The sequence below is a fragment of the Pelophylax lessonae genome (assembly GCF_965119305.1).
Source record: "Pelophylax lessonae genome assembly, chromosome: 12".
Classification (NCBI taxonomy): domain Eukaryota; kingdom Metazoa; phylum Chordata; class Amphibia; order Anura; family Ranidae; genus Pelophylax; species Pelophylax lessonae.
In genome coordinates, this window is record NC_138779.1 from 189148025 (window position 1) to 189169095 (window position 21071).

Consider the following 21071-nt stretch of genomic DNA (forward strand, 5'->3'; position numbering starts at 1 on the left):
ATGTGAGGGAAGAGACCACTGGCTTCTTCTAAAGCTCTTCCTAAACTCCTGACCTGGTCGATAGAAGCATGCGTCCCTTACACATTCTGAACTTTGCCTCCTAGACTATATTTCCTTCTGACCTAGCAGGCACCGGTCCATAAGTAAAACCCCAACTTGCCACCCGTGGCTCAGGATACAGCACTGTCAAGCTTATTGCTAAAAAGTGAAGATCCCTCAAAAGGAATCTTACACCTGTTTAGAGATGGGATCAGCAAACTAAGGCCATGGCCATAATGCCCTCTTCACTGTAACTGACAAGAGCATAACCCGTGCCACCAAGTGGATGATGTCAATATAGGCCTTCCTGAGGAAAACCTAGCTGCTGAATGGCCAAGCTTCAGGCCTCTTCTTCTAAGGCACTCTATAATACTACATCCACATTCTCCATCCAGACTTACATCGATTTAGACATAGCCACAAGGATCAGAGCCAGTTTATAGGCTGTTCCCAATGTCACATAAATTAATTTGAGAACCATATCAATTCTTTCAAGGCCATTCTTAAAAAATACTGTGTCCTCCAAACGGAGAGTGACATGTTTTGCTAGCTTCATCAGAGCATTTACTAGAGAGGCGATCTTTAGATCCTTTAAATCCTCATTCTTGAACAGATAGAGCTAGGCCATCTTGCTCTGCAGTCAGGTCTTCCTCTCAACCTTACCCCATTCATCCAAAATGATAATAATAATAAACGTTATTTTATATAACACCTATAAAGGTAGCTTCTCAAAGCACTTTACATAGAAAACACAAGAAATACACAGGATAAAACAATCAAGGCAAATAAGTAAAAGCTTGCCTAAAGAAAAAGAAAAAAAAATTGTAGTTTTGATTTTAATGAGTTTAAAGAAGATGACTCCCTGAAGTTCATTGGAAGCGAATTCTAGAGTTTTGGAGTTTAGCAAGAGAAGGCTTTGTCTGCCATCAAGTGTAGGTGATTAGAGGGGAAACACATAAGACCAGAATCTGAGGAGAGGAGGTTACAAGGGGGGTAGTATGATGATAAAATTTCATAGAGATAATGGGGTGTGAAGCCATGAAGAGCCTTATAGGTGAGCAAGAGGATCTTAAAGTCTATGCGAAACCTGACGGGTAGCCAGTGCAGGGCCTCTAGGACAGAGGTAAAATGATCACTTGTACCGGACTTAGTTAGGATTTTGGCTTCAGAATTTTGTACATATTGTAGTCCATTAATAGGGGATTTAGATACACCAGCGAGTAGAGCATTGCAGTAGTCAAGTCGGGAGAACACAAATGTATGGATCAGCTTTTCAACTATAGTGTATGATAGCATAGTACGCAGCCGAGCAATGTTTCTCAAGTGGAAAAAAAGATGTTTTGACAACATTTTGTACATGTGGATCAAAAGTTAAGCTAGCTTTAAATATCACCCCTAGATTTTTCAATTTAGACTAAAGCTCAAGTACAGTGTCATCTATAGATAAGCTATCAGGACTGGCCTTACATAATTGATGGGGGGTGCTAATAACCATGACTTCGGTCTTGTGATAGTTTAACCACTTGCCGACCGCTCACTGGAGCTCTACTGCGGCAAAGTGGTTAGTTCCCGTCCAGTGACGTAGACCTACGTCGTTGGACTCCTCCCCTTGTGGGCGGCGCACGCACGCCACCGGAGGCTCGCTCCCGCTGTATTCATTAATAGCGGGAGTCAGGCCAGGGGAGGAGCGGCGGCGATCAACGCTGCTCTTCCCCGATCGTCAGGGAATCGAATCTGGAGATCTCCTAAGTGACAGACAGTGACAGATTGCAGGGTTCAGCATAGCTGAACCTGCGATCTGTCCCTGTTTCACTCAGTCACCTCCCCCCACACACGTTAGTAAGCACCAGGCATACATTAACCCCTCCCTCTCCAATAAATTAACCCCTTCCCTGCCAGTGTCATTTTTACAGTAACAGTGCATATTTATAGCACTGATTACTGTAGTAATGTCACTGGTACCCCCAAAAGTGTCAAAAATGTAAGTCAAGGGTCCGATCTGTCCGCCGCAATGTCGCAGTCCCGCAAAAAAAATCGCAGATCGCCGCCATTACTCGTTAAAAAAAAAACACTAAAAATGACAGAAATCTTTCCCTTAGTTAGTAAGCGCAAACCAATCAAAATACGCTTATTGTGATTTTTTTTACCAAACATAGGTAGCAGAAAACAAATTGGCCAAAAATTTAAAAAAATTTAGATTTTTACATTTTTTTTTGGGGGGGGGGGGGAATTTCATATAAAAAAATGTGAAAAATATTGTTATTTTTTCAAAATGTATGCTATTTTTTTGTTTATAGCGCAAAAAGTAAAAATCGCAAAGGTGATCAAATACCACCAAAAGAAAGCTCTGTTTGTGGGAAGAAAAGGAAGTAAATTTAGTTTGGGTACGGCATCTCACGACCGCGCAATTGTCCGTTAAAGTCGCACAGTGCTGAATCGCAAAAAGTGGCCTGGACGTAAGACAGCAAAATCCTCCGGTGGTAAAGTGGTTAATTAAAGGAAATGATGGGCAATCCAATTTTTTATATCATGGATACAGTTAAATAGGAGACAAGGAGCCAAAGTAGAATCCAGTTTAGTGTGGATGTATATCTGAATGTTGCCAGCATAAAAGTAATAATTGAGCCCTTAAATATTGCTTAAATCCATTTGGAACAGGACATTGGAGTGCTCTCAATTAATGTGTTTAAAGAACTTCTTTTGCTTTGCCGGTGATTCTACAGGCTCTTTTTTATTTCAATGCCATCTTAATTGCCTTGACCAAAGGCATCACCAGGGCAAAGTTGAAGCCCGCATAACTATTGCATGGAATAACCTTCCTGCAGAAGTGGTAGCTGCAAATACAGTGAAGGAGTTTAAGCATGCATGGGATAGGCATAAGGCTATCCTTCATACAAGATAGGGCCAGGGACTATTCATAGGATTCAGATATATTGGGCAGACTAGATGGGCCAAATGGTTCTTATCTGCCGACACATTCTATGTTTCTATGTTTCTATGTTTCTATTGTCTCCCTCCGCCTCACTGTCTGAGGTCTTCATAGAAGGGTGGCTTGTTTGGTACGACTCCTGCGCTTCCTGGTTGTCCTTTGTGGAAGAGCAAGCCAAAATGGCTGAAGGGCTTTGCGTGTGGCATGTACCAACTCTTTAAAAGACTCCTACACCATGCACTACACCAGGGACTCCATTTTCTGGTTATTACCCTCTCTTTTTCCAACTGCCCGGGCAAGGATAGAGAGCGGCGGCATGGAATGCATATGTGCTCCAGTCGCTATGAGAGGCCGATACATATCCAGGGAAGAAAGGAAAAAAAAATAAATACATACTGTACATAAAAAAACAGCTGCCATGGAGCCACAAGGGCAAGTAAGCCACAGAGAATGGCACTGACACGACCCTGCATCCTGGTGAAGTGGAGCCTGCAGCAACCATGCAGGGCATTCCCTGGCCACCCACTAAAAAACAGGATGATACAGCCAAACCGCTGCTTGCCTGCCAATGGCCAGGCCCCAGCTCTTTACTGGCACCACATTTTTTCACCCACCTCTACCCTGCCGATAGCTGGGGGTTGCTGGCACAAACAAGGTGCACACCTCTGTCCCACATCTGGGAAATGGCTTGCACACTGATCCACCAGGCCTTGGTCACAAATGCTATACCCTGAGAAAGGTACAAGGTAAGGAAACACAGTTCCAATCACACAAGGTCCTAGGAGGAGGACAAAAAAGGAACACGGCCTCTGGCTCTGAGCCAAAATGGGAGTGGGGTCCTATAAGATTGTAAAGGAGGTGGGGTAAACCCATACGTAAGCTGCCATGGAGTCCATTAGATAAAGAAAAGTATTTGATGGGAAATTTTCCATTTTGTTCTCCCAGTTTTGAAAGTTAGCTTGGTTACAGGGGCTGGTTTACTTTTTTTTTGGATGCCTCAGTAGTGTTCGCATTATTCAAAGTTTTTTTTATACATTCTTTTTCACTTTGTTTGCTAAGCCTGAAGAACTTTTTGTGTTGGGGGTTGCTGGCACAAACAAGGTGCACACCTCTGTCCCACATCTGGGAAATGGCTTGCACACTGATCCACCAGGCCTTGGTCACAAATGCTATACCCTGAGAAAGGTACAAGGTAAGGAAACACAGTTCCAATCACACAAGGTCCTAAAAGGAGGACAAAAAAGGAACGTGGCCTCTGGCTCTGAGACAAAATTTATGGGAGTGGGATCTTATAAGATTGGAGAGGAGGTGGGTAAACCCATACTTTTGCTGCCATGGGTCCATTAGGTAAAGAAAAGTATTTGATGGTTGATTTTCCATTTTGTTCTCCCAGTTTTGAAAGTTAGCTTGGTTACAGGGGCTGGTTTACTTTTTTTTTGGATGCCTCAGTAGTGTTCGCATTATTCAAAGTTTTTTTTATACATTCTTTTTCACTTTGTTTGCTAAGCCTGAAGAACTTTTTGTGTTGAAGCTGTCTAACCCTTGTCTAGTGAAAAATATAAAAACAGGCTGGTTTACAATGACAACTGTTTTTTTTTCTTTTTTTTTTTTGAATACCAAAAACCTTAATTATTAGGTAAATATATGCCTTTAATGCACTCAGCATAACTGATTATAACAAATTGACACACAGCACACAACTTAAATCAGAGAGTAAAACAAAAAAAAAGGAGATTTGTGATATGTGTTATGATAATAGAGTGCATACTGGGTCTGGTCTTGTAAAGCCTTCTAATGAATGTGCACCACTGACTGGTGACTGACCTGCCTTTTAGTCTGTCAGGAAATGGTATTGGGGCATCCTGAGCAGTTGGAAAATAGTAGCAATCTTTATTAAACATTCAGTGTATAACAATAAAGCTTTAATCCCCTCCTCATAATACAACCAATGTTTTTTAATAAAAATAGATGAAATAGGCAAAAAAGAGAGGAGCACCTAGTACAAAACTTCATATTACTCAGTGACCTTTTTGAAACCTCTATTGATTAACAGCGTCAAATAATGCCAACACATTTTGGGGGAATGGCTTCTCCCTTCTTCACGGCTTGAGCAGTGGAATATTATTATAATCACAATGGAATGCTATAGGAGACCTATGTTAGGGCTTGCTAAAGACTGTGGGTAATATTAGAATGTCTTAAAACCCATCCAGAAGTTCATAGTGCCATTAAGAATTGACAGGTTCTAATTCTAATTTTTTTATCAAACCATAGCAAAGGTCTGTTATTGCATCTCATTGTGCATAACAACAACTGCTCAAGCCCTAGGGAATGGGGAAGATTTTTTCCTCCAAAACATGTTGGTTGTTTTAAAAGACCTAATAATTTTTGTATTCAACATTCCTCAATATCCAACCCAGAGTTAATCATCTGCTGAGTGCTCTTTTTGTCATGGTCAGATAGGTCCAAAAAAGGTCTATCTTTGAAGGAAGACGCATTTCATTGTATATTCATCAATATCAAGCCTCTCCTCTATCAGTCCACTGCTATAACACACACATTGTGTACTTTTTAATCAATAAATAACAATCCATTGATGGGAATACTTTTTTGTGCAAAGTGTCAAGTGATATCATTGACTGCTCCTCCCACTTCCTGTTTAGTGCTGGACGGACAATAGCAGGTTACAAAATTTCAGGGTTTCGGCACAAAATTGGGTGGATTAATAAAGACAAATAGGCTGTTCGTGTTTCAAGGGGAATTCAACTTTGCAGGGAAATTTTCTCCTGAATGAATGATTGAATTAGAAGAAGCTCTGCGGACTTCCGTCATCTAATCTTGTGCAAGCAAAAAAAATTATTTTTCTTATATTCCTTGCAAATAGTTATGTTCTTGCAAAGTGAACCTTCACCACATTCCCTGAGCTCTTGCATAGTGAACAGCTTATTTGCCTTTTGTAAAACAACCCTGATGTATCCACATAAGAGTCACTTTAATTGAGCGTACACATTGCCCAGTTTTGGCCAGAATCATAAATTAAGTGACTATTAGGAAATAGACATATGGGGGCACATTGTAAAAATGAATAATGCTACACCATAATGCTACACCAAAATGGAACAGAGCTCTTAGTTTGCAAGGTCTGTTCAGTTCTGTTTAAGCAAAGTCCCAATATAAACAACAGCAATGCAAACTAATTGAATAAAAATTGAGATTTTTTTTCTCCTCAACTCTTTCCCAGTCTGTACCAATCCTCTTTCCGGTTGAAGGTGGTTGAAGAGCTATTAAAAGATCTCACATAGAAATTCCTGCACACCTTGATTAGCTCTACCTGGGATGGAACCAACTGAGCCAGGACACAGACTAGAGACCAAGTTGGATCCAGTCGACAAAATAAACATTCCATTTATGCAGAATGCCAGAACACATATGACAGCATTCTTAAGAAGGCATAGCTGCCTTCATCCACCAGACTTTACGTGATTCTACAACCTTTGAAATTTGAATCAAAGTTTAAATGGATAACTGAGAAGGAAGGAGGGGAAAAGGAATTTGGTTTCAAAATAGGGACAGTCTTTCCAAACGAGGGATAGTTGAGGAATGCCTTAAAGTGGAGCTCCACCAAAAAGGAGAAGCTCTGCTTGTCTGCCTCCTCCCCCCTCTGCTGCCACATTTGGCACCTTTTGGGGGGGAGCAGGTACCTGGTTTTCCCCCACCGCCGGCCCATTTAGAAAGCGCTCTTTGCACATGCACAGTAGGGAAACGGCTGTAAAGGCCGCAAGACTTCACTGCCGGTTTCCCTTAGTCAAGATGGTGGGGGCAGCACCTGATAGCCAATCAAAAATGCAGGTAAGTGCCCTAATATTAAAAGTTAACATCTACAGTATGTGTAGCTGCTGACTTTAATTTTTTTCTAAAGGAGCCTGGAGCTCCGCTTTAAGGATACTACATACTAGTAGAATTGTGTGTGTTCGAAAAAAAAAAAAATTTCTGAACAATCTCTGATTTTCTAATGGTTAGTGGGGCCAAACCAATGATCATTTGCAACTGTAAAGATGAGAATATTCTAAGGGTTAGGATGGAAAATTTTGTCAAAAGAACAAAATTTTAATTGCAAACATAGTTTTTTATTCAGGAAAACATGTACATATTGCGATGCACATGTTCTAGGCAAAAGAAACTTGTTTATTATGTCTGGGATTCTTTTCAAGTGGCACGGCACGGTAGATACATTTTTAAATGTTTTCAAATTAAATTAGTTGACTTAAAAATGGCAAGATCCAATGCTCAGAACAATTTTTCAGTACGAAGGTAAGACAGAACATCTACTGGTGTATGGCTAATTTTGTGTGTGATATGGTAATGCACAGTAAAACATATGTAGCACCCTCCTAGGTGGGTGCTAGTGTAGGTGGATATCGTTTTTGATTTCTCTGCTTAGACAGCCAGGTAAATCTAGGAGCTGTCTGCTTAACAGAGAGCTGTGGTTGTTAGATAGGACCTGCTCAGTGTGCTCATCCTGGCTTGATGTTTCACACTGATCCAATCGTGACACCGTTTATTGGACAGTGGAGGAAAACATGCAGATGAGAGCAGGGATATCTGTACAGCCCTGGCCAATAGGCATGGGAGGTGCCCCGTGCATGCTGGGTGACTGTACTTATATCTGAGGTGCACACATGGCTCCTGGGCTTCGGTTGCAGAGAGGGTTTGAGGTGGGGAGGGGGCTGTTGCCTCTCCCCAGCACATGCTGCCACGTAGTCTCAGGTGGTTGACCTGAGGGACAGAAACAGAAATGCTGAAACCCAGGGACTCTTTTGACGGCTGACTGAGGGAGGATGTCCATGGATCTCGTCTGGTATCACAGAAGAAGGTGACCAGCAGACAGGGCCTTGTGAGTGCAGACTTCCCAAAGGGATCCTAGAGACTGTTGCTGTTAAAATCCCCCTCTGGGTGCTAGAAAGTCAGTGGGCTGGGTGTAAGCTAAAGGGGATACTGGCTAGTGTGCTGAATATACAAAGTTCACTGAGTCTGCTGCTAACACAAGCAAAGGACTTATTCTTCCCATGCAATTGCTGTATGATTCAACAGAAGACCTGCGATTCAGTTCCACTAAGTGAGGCCAAGTGAGAGTTGTCCTCACCCTGTACATAGTTGCATTTGGAGTATACCACTAATCCCTTTTCCTATCCATATTCTCCAAATAAAACACCCACAAACAGATCCCCCTTGGAGATTCTCATTGAAGACAACAAGCGAAGGTGTGTGTGCGCACCTGGCAGTGTGTGAAAATACCCGGTATCTGGCAACAGGATAATCAAAGGGAGACCCAAGATAGATCTATGCTCTGTGGCCTCTACGGTTGTAGTGCTATACATACATTTCATATTTTATTGTGAAAACGCAAAACACAGACTTTAAGAGAAGCTACAAGTTTCTCCTTCCTTGCCTTTCTAAAATGTTGTCAGCAAAGTGCATTATTAATATATTCCTAATTACTTATTCAAGAAATGGTCACAAGTAGTTCTTGAATAGGTAAAGGTACAAGTAATGGTAATAGAAATGCTCATAAGTATGCTAAAATATGTGTATGCAAATACACAGAAAATATAAGACAGTTGGAGGAACATATTGTAAAATATGTTAAGATTATTATAGTAAATACCCTTTTTTTTTATTATTGTAATCTGAATCTATATTATATAGAGATAAAAGTTATGCCTAAACTTATTTTAAAGTACTGGTAAGAGGTAGCAAACTACTTTCAGTTCATAGCAGAAAATTACAGTATATTGGGCGGCAAAAGCACAACGCAGCACAATTATTAAATGGTTAATTGCAGTGTAAAGTACGCTCTAGTATTAATTAATTCTATGAAACCTAATTATACACAAGCTTCTTTTTAAATGCCTAAAAATATTATATTGACATTATTACATTTATCTGGTGGAATTGTCTTAGTGGTGTGAGTAATAGGACCAAAAACTCTGGATCAACATATTAAATGTCAGAGCAAACTTACCTGAGGTTAGCAGCAACAGGACACTATGGATCATCAAACCAATTCCTGCCAACATCCTTCGCTTCTTTAACTGGAAATGGTTGCTGTATAGATTAGCAATGCTTAACAAATTTCCTGTTTAAAGTCAAATTTCTTGAAGTTGTCCTCTTTGTGTTGTGCTTTCTAGTCCTTCATAATGAAGATACACAGTCACTCACTGCTAGAGGGAAGTGTGAGAAATATAAATGTTTAACCACGTACGCTGGGACATTGTAGTGTATCGTCATACCCAACTTCCTGGTGTGCTCTGCCAATAATTCATTTTACTTGAAAGAGTTATCAGGAAGCAGCATTATAGTAATATTTTCCGGGGTTAAATTAGTACTTGTGTAGTGCATTGGCAATATACAGTTACCTCTTGCGGATAGGAGTATCCCAACTTTCTCATATTATTTGTTACATTGGGGTTGATTTACTAAAGCACCCAGTTGGAAAATGGGCTTACTCCTATACATTAGTGACTACTTTTAGTCGGAGAAAGTATTTACTAAAGTACTCAGTCAACAAATCTTCATGACTGCAAATTTACTAATGGTCACAAAACCTAGCGAGCGGCCATCTACTGTAAATGAGTTTCCCTCCTAAAACCAAGTGCACAGCAGAGAATAAATCTTGTTTAAAACATGATCTCAAGAAATGTATACTTCTATGCATATGTTGAACATTTAAAAAAAATAATTTAACCCCCCTGGCTGTATTACCAAGTGTGGCTCGTGGTTAACTTTCAATACTAAAAGCGGTAACCCCGAGCCACACTCGGGATTACCCCAGAAACACACTCACCTTCCCTGCGATCCCCCACCATCCTCCCCGCTGTCCTCCCCACCGTCCTCCCCGTCGCCATCCTCACACTCTCTCCCTGCTCTGTGCACGGCTGATTGCCGGCACTTGCCTTCCGGTTCCCTTCCCTGCGAGCGTTGTGACGCAGGGGGTTGTACCGGCAGCAATTTCCAAAATGTAAATTCACCAAATGACATGATACAAAGCTGTGATCCTAACGGATTACACTGTATCATGCCATTTCACCACAGGATTTCACCTGGTGACTTTTCCAGTGCCCTGCCTGTGCTTTTCCAGTGCTTTGTGCCTGGAAAATTTTGAACGACCATGGCGTCCAAAAAGCGTTCTTTTTGCGCAAAAGCACTTTTAGACGAGCTGGAAAACAGCAACAGCGAAACTGAGTTACTTGAGGAACTGAGCGGTAGCGATTCGTGGAAAAATTTGTCATCAGGTACGGAAAGTGACGACAGTGATGATTCTGATGTCTCTTTCTGGCACATAGCTTGTGGAATTTGGGAAGTACATCAAATGATTCTTCAGAATTTCCAACAGAGCGATGTGCCAGAAAGAGACATCAGAATCGTCGCTGTCGTCACTTTCTGTACCTGATGACTAATTTTTCCATGAATCGCTATTGCTCAATTCTTCAAGTAACTCAGTTTCGCTGTCACTGTTTTCCAGTTCGTCTAAAAGCCCTTTTGCGCAAAAAGAACGCTTTTTGGACGCCATGGTCGTTCTCAATTTTCCAGGCACAAATAACTGGAAAAGCACAGGCAGGGCACTGGAAAAGTCCCCAGGTGCAATCCTTTGGTGAAATGGCATGATACAGTGTAATCCGTTAGGATCACAGCTTTGTATCATGTCATTTAGTGTATTTACATTTTTGAAATTGCCGCCGGTTCCACCCCCCTGCGTCGCAATTCTCGCAGGGAAGGGAACCGGAAGACAGGTGCCGGCATCAGCCGAGCACACAGCGGGAGATTTCCATGCAAAACAATGTACCACTTTTAGCACAGAAATCTGGACATAATCAGATCGCCAGGGAGGCTAAAAAATTATTCTAAATTGTGTCTGCATAAAGTGATTTATTTAAAAAAATCCAAACAGGCATTGACTTCACCTCGTTCAAAGGTCTCAGTGGTGACACAACTGAGCATGCCCAGACTAAGAAACCCAGCAACTGCCTTCTCTCTGTTGTTTTTTTTTTTGAGGTGTTATAGTAACAGGGGCGGCTCCAGACCAAATTTTTTGGAGGTGCTAGAAGCACAAGGGGGGGGGGGGGGGGGGCTGATGTGGCGCGTGTAGCGTGCCACCAAATTTACAGTACATGTGTGGGTGTGGTCAAAGGGGAGTGTTTCTTCCCAGTCTATCTCATAATGTGCCACCTTTCCCTCTTTGTATAGGTTGAATAGGGCTTGGACGTACACTAAAGAGATTGTGGAAGTAAAATAAGCTCCTAGCAAGGTGCCAGGGCCAGCATTAACCTTGTCAGAGGGGTAGCTAAGTTAAAACAAAAAAGGGTTTACTTACACTTTGAGGGCTGCAAAGAAGTCAGAGAACCATCTAAAGACTCAGTCGCACACTAAAAACAGTCCATGCAGTCTGTCCCACTTTGACCCGTGCCAACACCAGAACGTCTTCCAGACTACATCCTCTTTGCATTACAAACAACTACACTTTTCATATCAATCTGCCAACCATTACAGCCCTGAGTTCCAGCAGGCTACCATTGACTAGATGTCAGGAGCTGCAAGATTGCTCTGCAGACCACAGATAAGTTCCTGACACCCCTCACTCATTGCTTATTAGCTAGGAAAAGCTAAATACAGACTCTCAGTGATGAGTCACTGGTTGTGTTTTTATTTAGCACTGAGCGTGCCCAGTGACCCTGATATTTCACTTACATATGTTTAAATAACTGTTGCTTTCTTTCTGTGTATGTTATTCTTTGGTTTGTACGGTGTGAATTGATGCACATAGCCAAGGGCTAACACAGTTGGAGAGAGATTTTGTGCCTGCAATCAGGTGCAAACATTTTAGGCATAATGAATGGATAGATTGAATGACACTGGTGGGCCTGTCCTTTATTGGGCCTGTGTAGGTGTGCTTACAATCCAACCTGGTTATACCCTGTGGGTTTTTGTGGGCATGGCTTCAATTTTTTGTGTATTTTTCCTGTCTGAGCATGCATTTGAGCATCTGCTGATCCTTTTCTTGTTATTGTTACTAACAAATGTCAATTGTTCTACTCTTACAACTCCTAACTTTGCTTAATCATGAAGACAGAAATGCAGCTCCCTGCTTACTGTAACAATGCCCATTGTAACTGAAATGTGCAGTTTTACTAATGCATTATCATAGTTAATCTTTATTGCAAGAAGTTCCTTTTTTCTGCCACAAGATGGAGCTTTATGAACTTGGATTAATCATCAGTTAAGAGGATTGCATTTTGGGAGTTGTGGTTCCAGCCATAAAGAACTCCAATGTTAAACCAACCCAAAAGGACTTCTAAGACCAGCCTGCTTTTGTATGGGAGGGGTTATATAAATTAGAAAACCCTGGAAGCCAGAGGAGATCCAGGGAAAGGAGACTGGTGTGTGAAGAAGTGCAGGCCCTGTCTTAGAGAGAGACAGGGAAAAAGATCAAGGAGAAAACTGTGCTTTACAGTAGAGACAGTGCCTGTCAGTTCTGGAGATCTGGTGAAGCTGCTGACATCTGCCAAGACAAGCCAAGTCTGTGTCCATCTCACTGTGTGCGGGAGCCAGCGATCATCCTGAGGCCTAGTACTGGGGACCCAGACCTGCTGATTTCTGCTGTGAGGCTGCTGAGTCTATCTAAAGGCTGTTGCTGTATTGTAGAGGTACACCTGGAATGGTTTCATCTTAAAGGGGACCCCCATTCATCACTGAAGGAGACCTGCTACTACAAATACTGTGCTGTTGGTGAGTGGAATATTAATCCGTTGTGTCACACTGACTGACTCTGTAGTGAAATTCATTGTAAGCCAAACCACACTATCCTTCTTAAAGGCACCACCAACCATCCTTTGATGTTCTGCAACAATCCTGCTGTTCAGAATTTTAACCCTGAATATCCAAGATACTTCTCATAACATACTCCTGATAATTAACCCCTTGTTGAACATATTCTTTATTTTTTAAACTTCTTCAACATCTCCAATGTTGGTCGCCGAAGATTTACTTTGAAGATTGCATTAGAGCGCTTGTTACCCTGTTTAGTCAAGAGTTTATAGTTATTTTACCATCATTGTATTGTAGTCTAGGCCCTAGCCTCCTCTTTGTAAGTGACTCTAGGTGACTTAGTCATTGTTCTATTGAAACCAAATTTACCATTACCTTATGTTGTTCGTTTCCAGTGGGGAAAGCTACCGTTTATGCAGCTTTATCAAAATCTAAGAAGGCACTCATACTGCATTGATTGATATTTGAAACTGTATATGCTAAAACGTGTACTACATTGTGATTTCCTGGTATTTTTGACTACTCATATTCCTAATATAACTTATCATACTCAAAAGTCTTGAGTCTCATTTCATGGTGACCCTGAGGCATTTACCAAACCTTGTCAATTTATGTCTGTTGACGGGTATACCCAAGGTGTCAGAGGTACAGAGGTCTTTGTAGAGGTCAAGGTAAGAACAGAGGACCCAATTCAACCAGCGGCTCCTGCGGGGGGCAATCAGAAATGTATATGTGTGGGAACTGGGGGGGTGTTTGTGCTATGCTGCAGTTTGTTGGTACTATTTTGTTTTTGTTTTTTTGATCCCCATTTTGTTTTTGACAATCTTGCACCTAACAACAAATTGGGGATGGGTGGGGTCGTGAGAGTTGTTGAACCTTGAAATGTGTTGCCTTGTTAATATAAACCTTTTGTTCCCTGCTGTCCACTATTAAAGTTAGGTTGTCATCCCTTTTAGCTCATAAGCTCCTATGAGCAGATCCACTTCTAAGCCTATTGTAATGTAGCACCATAAATACCATTTCTTTTTGCGCAAGTAAATGAATGTACCTAATTGTGTTTCTGCTGTTCAAAAAAAAAATTAAAATATTGAGCTATTTATGTATTTGTTTGATTTTGGATCAATAACACTTTTTTTTTTTTCCTCAAGTGGAATAAATTAACACCTATATAAATAGATAAAGCTATAAGTGCCGGTTCACACTTGTGCGATGCGAACGGATGTGATTGCAATGCAAATTTTCAGTGCAAGTTTGCATTGCATTTTTTAATATTACCAGCATGATTGCAATGCGAATTGATTGCATCGACCATTTTAATTAAGCTCAGATGCGATTTCTGCCCAAGCCAATAAAAAGGCAATGAAAAAATAGATGTAAACTTCCTGTGCACTTCCTGGTTTTTGTGGGGAGAGTACTGTCGGTGTGGAGTGTGGTTTGTGTTGTGTGGCGTGGTGTTTTTTTGCCGGATGTTTCATATGTCCTTGGTCATGGCAGCAGTTGCTACTGCTGCAGTCCTGAATCTCTCTCTCTCTCTCTCTCTCTCTCTCTCTCTCTCTCTCTCTCTCTCTCTCTCTCTCTCTCTCTCTCTCCCTCTCCCTCTCCCTCTCCCTCTCCCTCTCCCTCTCCCTCTCCCTCTCCCTCTCCCTCTCCCTCTCCCTCTCCCTCTCCCTCTCCCTCTCTCTCTCTCTCTCTCTCTCTCTCTCTCTCTCTCTCTCCTCTCTCTCCTCTCTCTCCTCTCTCTCCTCTCTCTCCTCTCTCTCCTCTCTCTCCTCTCTCTCCTCTCTCTCCTCTCTCTCCTCTCTCTCCTCCCCCTCTCTCTCTCTTTCCCCCCCCTCCCTTCCCCCTTTCTCTCTCTCTCGCTTCCTCCCACTCTCTCATCTCATCCTCCATTTCCCCTAATTCTTCTTTCCCTCTCTTTCCCTTGTTGTACCTCAAAATACAGAGTACATGTGGGAACAAACATAATGTACCTCTTTTGTAAACAAAAATTAACATAGCAAAAAAATCCAACATGGAGTTCAACTTGACAGTGGCAGTGCCATTAGCAGGTCATCTATCTATAGAGTCAAAAAAAGTTGGTGAACTCTGTTCCTAAGGGTTTGTGAAACTATGGCTTAGTGCTGTAGCTGTTGCAGAGCTTGGTGGTGTAAGCTCCATGGTTTTATCTTGTGTTGAGGGATATTGCCTCAATGGCATAAGCGGGGATATCTCTGTATCTGGTGGTCCACTTGAGGGCCTATATTGTGAATAGTGTGGAGGCAAGACTAAGGCAACTGCAAGTGATTCATGTTTGTATGGATGATTTGGAATTTTTGGTTTGGGCGGTTGCAAAGGTCTTTGTGCAAGGCAGCAAAGGAAACTTTATTTCCCTAAATTTTACCATCCTTGTTTGGCGCTATATTAGCAAACCAGTTTTACGTTTTGAGTAGTTTGACTCTCACTCCAACTACAGAGGAGTAATTGTTGGCTATGCAAATTACAGATATTTTTGTCTGATAATTAATTCTATATTATATGGTTTTTACATAGGCTGGGAGAAATGAATCCTTTCATTTTATTTATATTGCCGAGCAGAACCCATTAGCGAGTGTTGCAAATAATTTTCTATTTTATGTAAGATTTTGTTTTTATGTCACCCATACCTAACTTATTGTGAATACATGTCTTGTGAATAAATATATATTCCCTGTTTAGCCTGTATTCATATCACTTGCTGTATGCTGTTAAAAAGAAATTGACGAAAAGAAGAGTTATAATTATCGTTCAGGAAATTATTCTCAAATGTACAACGAATAACAATGTTCTTAAAGCGGAGTTCCGAGCAAAAATAAATTTTTAAGATAAAAATACCCCTCTAATCCTAACATATCCCAAATTACACTAACACTATTCCCACATTACATTACAGTACAGTAATTGAATATAGATAAATTCTTACCTTTAAAATGGATTGCAGAGCGCAGCCATCTCCGGTGTGGACATCTGAAGCCGTTGTGTCCCCTGCTGTGTCCCTCTTCCTGGTTTCTGGCTACCCAGAATGCCAATCGCAATCTCGCGCATGTACTGTAGATTGCGATCGGCAATCAGAGGAGCGGCCGGCCATGCCCATTGCCTCCTGGGATTGATTAAACACATCTCCCAGGACGCAATGCAAAACTGGAAGTGACGTCCGGGGCCACGGCCGCAGAAGAAGGAAGTGGGACAAAGAATCTCCTAAAATAAGGTAAGTGATCAAAAAAAAATAATGCCCAATTAATTTTTAAACTGTTTACCCCTATAGGAATCCATAAAGTTGAAATTGAGGGTGGAACTCCACTTTAATGAACAGTGTTACGCAATGAGATTCTTTTGGTTCCTTCATTATGTATATGGAGCATTAGAGTGGTGTGGATGGTAAAACATCACAAGCGGCTTTTCTGAGGTATTAGGAGCTGTTTAACCTACCTTAGTATACACTTAGGGGGGTCAACAAATCGTGGTGAGTGTGGTCCTGGGAGGGCACGTGAGTGGTGATAAGAACAGAATAAGAAAAAATTCTACAGCACGGAGCACAGTCACTTCAGTCACTTTCTTGTTCAAATCTCCTTGATATGTAGCTACCAAAAGATTACAATTTTAAAATTTATACATGCCATCAACCTTTTTAATTACAACAAATGACATGTGTTATCTTTTACATCAATCATTTGCCAAAATCACACAGTATTCGGTCACTATAACTTATAGTTTTGCGTTAATAATATTTTCTTCCTTAGGATAAGAAAAAATTCCAGTAATTCACAAGAACAAATTAGTAAATACGGGAATTTCCTTTTTTATTCCATACTTCCTTATTACACGTAGCTTTCCAATGCATATAGGAATAATGTGTAGCTTCCTGATTACATGTAGATTTCCACTGGCTATAGGACTAATGTGTAGTAATAATGTCTGTAAATTATTAATATAAGAAAAATGTTCAAACTGTGCTCCTGGAATCTATATGACTAAAATTTTAGAACACTGGAATACAAAGTTGAACTCTAGCCATTTTTGTATAGTCTGCAAGAAATAGAACTTATATATCAATAACCGTGACAAAGATGAGATATTCTTGCCTTTCTATACTCTTTCTAAAATATTAAATTAGATTATTTTTGTTGCAATTCTACTTTAAATTAAATGTTTTCTAAAAACAAATACTGTAAATTACATTTACCCATATAACATGAATATTGTACAATGCACCTACTTCAGACATTTTTCTTTTCTAAAAATATGACTTTATTCTGTGCAACAGGTTTACATATACAGTGTGAAGATTGTGACGATTGTGACATTTTTGTTTTGCATCAAATTAATGTTTTTTTCTATATGTTTTTATTAAAATGTTGTCTTTTTTGGCATGTTTGAACGTATTGTGTACAAGTTTATTTTCATGAAAATAAATAGCGATTGCCAAATCTCAGTATTTTATGTATTTTGGGTACACTGTATCATTGTGTGTATCCTGGGTATCATTTTAAAGGCAAACATTTGTGGGTCGTGGGGTAACATTTGCGCTAAGAGGGCACATTAATGCCTGGGACCAGGCAGGGACTGCGGTCATGTGAAAAATCTAACATTAACCACTTTAAGCATGGAAGGATTTGCCCCCTAATGACCAGGCTCTATTTTGTGATTCGGCACTGCGTTACTTTAACGGACAATTGTATGGTCGTGCCATGCTGTATCTAAATAAAACTAAATGTCCTTTTTTTCCCACAAATAGAGCTTTCTTTTGATGGTATTTGATCACCTGTGCGATTTTTATTTTTTTGCGCTATAAACAAAAAAGGAGCGACAATTCTGAAAAAAAAAAACCAATGTTTTTCACATTCTGCTATATAACATTCCCATCAAAAAAAAAAAATTAAAAAATCTAAATTTTTTAACATTTTAGGCCAATTTGTTTTCTGCTACATATTTTTGGTTAAAAAAAAATCGCAATAAGCGCAAAAGTTATCACATATGCACTTACTATAATAATGACACTGGCAGGGAAGGGGTTAACACTGTAGGTGATTAAGGGTTTAAATATGTACCTAGGGGTGTGTTTCTAACTGTGGGTGGGCGTGGTTTCTGAAATGATCACATAGACCTGTGTTCCTATATAGAAGGGTCACAGGCGCTCTGTGATCATTCCAGGGAGAAGAATGGTCAGCTGTGTTTACAACAGCTGACCGATCTTCTCTCTCAGCGGGGAACGATCGCGGGTGTCAGGCGGCAAGCCTGCGCATGACCAACGTATAGCTACGGCGGTTTGCGCAGGAGCGGCTGCCTGCTGCAGTATAACTGTGGCGGGCGGTTGTAAAGTGGTTAATGCAGGGACTGCAGTCATGTGAAAAATCTAACATTAAGGCAGTTCCCCAACATAGAGATGAGCCCTCACTGTGTGCAGTAATACAGGGAAGAAATCCTCTGCAAAAGTGACTTGTCCCATGCATTCTATGTTTTAATCCAGTATCCAGCACTGCAAAGTAACAGCTAAACAAACATTCTGCCGGCTCCATGGGTGAAATAAAATTATACTTATTTGGTCACTAACTTTTTCAGTGGCAATTTAATTACCAATATCAGACTTGCTTGCGGCCTCATTCATTGACTGTTACCCTATATCAGTACTATTTACTTATAGAACAGTGAAAAGTGTATGGCCAGGTCTGGTCTGCATTGAACATGTCGATATTTTGCAGGCTGAGAAAAGTCTGATGATGCAGGGAGAATTTCACGGAGGAATGGATGTCCTCATGCTGATTGGAGATCTTAGGCATTATGTGAGTACATTACATCCGAGAAATGCTGGAGGGAAAAGTAAAGACAAATAGTGACATTTGACAAATATTGTATATATATTAATGAACTGTGTTATATAATATAGACCAAACTAACAGGGAGCTAACCAAGAGGGGTTGTAACCCTCCCTGCTCTATGAACTACAAAGATTTAGATATGGTTTAACCCTTTTGTTGCCATCATAGTAACACTTTACAGATTTTTCCTGGGTAGTATGAACCCGGAAGTGCTCAGCTCTGCTAATCTCTGGGTTCAGAGCTGTAAAACTCTGGCTGAGGAAGAAGGTAATTAGGTACAGTCTGTGTTTGATCATCTTCAACTGTGCACAGGGGTGACATCATGGGTCTAATAGACCCCTTATGTCTCATTAAAGAGAACCTGTTACCTGTACCGTTTAAACACTTGTCAGCCTCTTTGTGATAATAACTAAGTAAAAAAAAAAAAACACATATGTCCAAAGCATACACACATTTGAACAGAAAGGCATGTGTCGGGTACATATGTATACTGTAGAGAGTTAGCCTAGAGCAGGTTTAGGAGGGGGTTATTTGTAGAGGGCAGGTACTTTCCCTTCAGGCCTGCTTATTAAGCAGCTGGTCAGAGAGGCTGGGGTATGGCTGTTTTGCTGTCTATGGTGAGAAGACCTGGATGCTGCATGGAAGCCTCCATACTTTGACCTGCTGGGTAAATTTGACCATGGTGAATGGGATTTTGCAAAACCATGTATGCTGTGGCTGGGAGGCTGAATGTTATTTATGTAGCACTATTCCCAAGGGAGCTGCTGAGTGTGGGTTCCCCTGGGTGACCGCTAGCAACAACAGTACCTTTAAACATGTTTTGTAAGTATGAGCACCTCGGACAAGAACCAGTCCAGTTTCTTTGGTTTTTAAGGTTTATTTGAGAACTTGAAAGGGAGAAGGGAGAAGTGGGATGCTCCAACAACTGAACTATGCACAATTAGGCAGGGACACTGAAAAATGCTGCTTGACGCTGATTAACGCTGACTGATGCTGGCCACGGCTAGGCCGTTTATGAGAACTTCACCTCTGACTGTGGAAAAGTCCATTTGAGCTCCCCAAGGTACTCCTTCCTGAGGTAGCTGACTTTAATGCAAACTGTATTGCTGAACACTTCAGGGCTCTTCCTGGCACCCTCTTTACTCCCCAAACTTCAGGGCTTTACTACTTGGCACCCCCTTTACTGAACACTCCTGGTTAGCTGGCTCCTGGATCCCCCTTGACCTCTCTGGAATGGTCCCTTCTCCTAGGCAGACCCCTGGGCAGATCTTGAGTACTCACGACACTGTTTTTCCTGAAGATCTCTGCCCAGCAGCTCCACTCGGTCAGCAACTCTGGATCTCTTGCAGCCCAGCTCAACCTCCAGTCCTTAGGCCAACTGCCTGGACCACCTTCACACTTTACAGGAAGAGAGACAGCCGTCACCTCCTCCTGGGACTGATGCTCCCGTCAAAAGACCCTCTGTCACATGCTCCCTCAGGATTTATTTCCAATCCCAGGGTGCACTTTGGCAATCACCGCCCACTGGGACAGTCATAAACCCTGATGTGCTACTGGCCAGGTTTCCTCCACTGTCCAACAATGCCCCTCATTGGATACAGTGGGGAGACTCCCCAGACTCAACAGACCACACCTGGAAGCATGTGACAGATTAACTAACTGATCAGGCCCCCCTGATAAGCAGACAGGACCACGTATATGCTTTTTCCTAGCACCTACCTAGGAGGGTGCTACATCTATATAAGATTGAATTGTTCTAATGAGAAGATTTACTTGTATTGTTTCATAGTTTCATAGTAGGTAAGGTTGAATAAGGGCACTAGTCCATCCAGTTCAATCTGTGTAGGTGTATGTGTGTTCATCTGGATAATCATATCCCATATCCCTGTATATTGTGTTTACTAAGATGCATGTTCAGGAGTCTTTTAAACATATCAATACTTCCTGTTGACACCACCAATTGTGGAAGAGAGTTCCAAATCCTTATCGCACTGCCAGTGAAATAGCTTAAAGTTAAACTTCTTCTTCTCCAGTCTCATTAAGTGGCCCCGTATCTTCTTACCCTCCCTGAGACTGAATAGTTTCCTACCTATGCTGGGATCACCATTAAGATTTTTGTATATCGCTATCATATACCCTCTCAAGTATCTCTTCTCCAGGGAGTTTGAGATGCCCCAAAGACAAAGCCTATATTGTTTCTGTTTGGTGAAAAATAAACTGGATTTTATGTTTCTGAATTGTCTCCTAGAAGCTTCTTTAGCCCTCTGATCCTGACAATACAAAATTTAAAATTGTGCCACACATATTAGTTATTGTTGCACACAACAAAGTAAGAGTTTTAATTCTAGGGCCATCATTTATAAATTAAACTGATTGAATATAAAGGCTTTTAAAGCATTGACAATTTTGGGTACCATGGTTTTTTGCTATATTAGGGAAGCACGCAGTTT

General features: G+C 41.2%; 2 protein-coding genes across 2 annotated transcripts in view; both read right to left on the bottom strand.

Annotated features, from left to right (window-relative positions):
- Nucleotides 1–9073, bottom strand: part of LOC309568319 (pregnancy-specific beta-1-glycoprotein 4-like) — a gene marked incomplete at its 3' end in the record, with an annotated part of 82499 nt that extends 73426 nt beyond the window's left edge. The window contains exon 1 of the mRNA XM_082273983.1: nucleotides 8991–9073. Coding sequence (XP_082130109.1) covers nucleotides 8991–9045 — 55 coding nt within the window. The 5' untranslated portion in view covers nucleotides 9046–9073. The remainder of the gene's footprint in view (nucleotides 1–8990) is intronic.
- The window catches only part of LOC309568017 (cell adhesion molecule CEACAM1-like), a 184355-nt gene that overhangs the window by 95550 nt on the left and 67734 nt on the right, over nucleotides 1–21071 (bottom strand). The window lies entirely within an intron of this gene.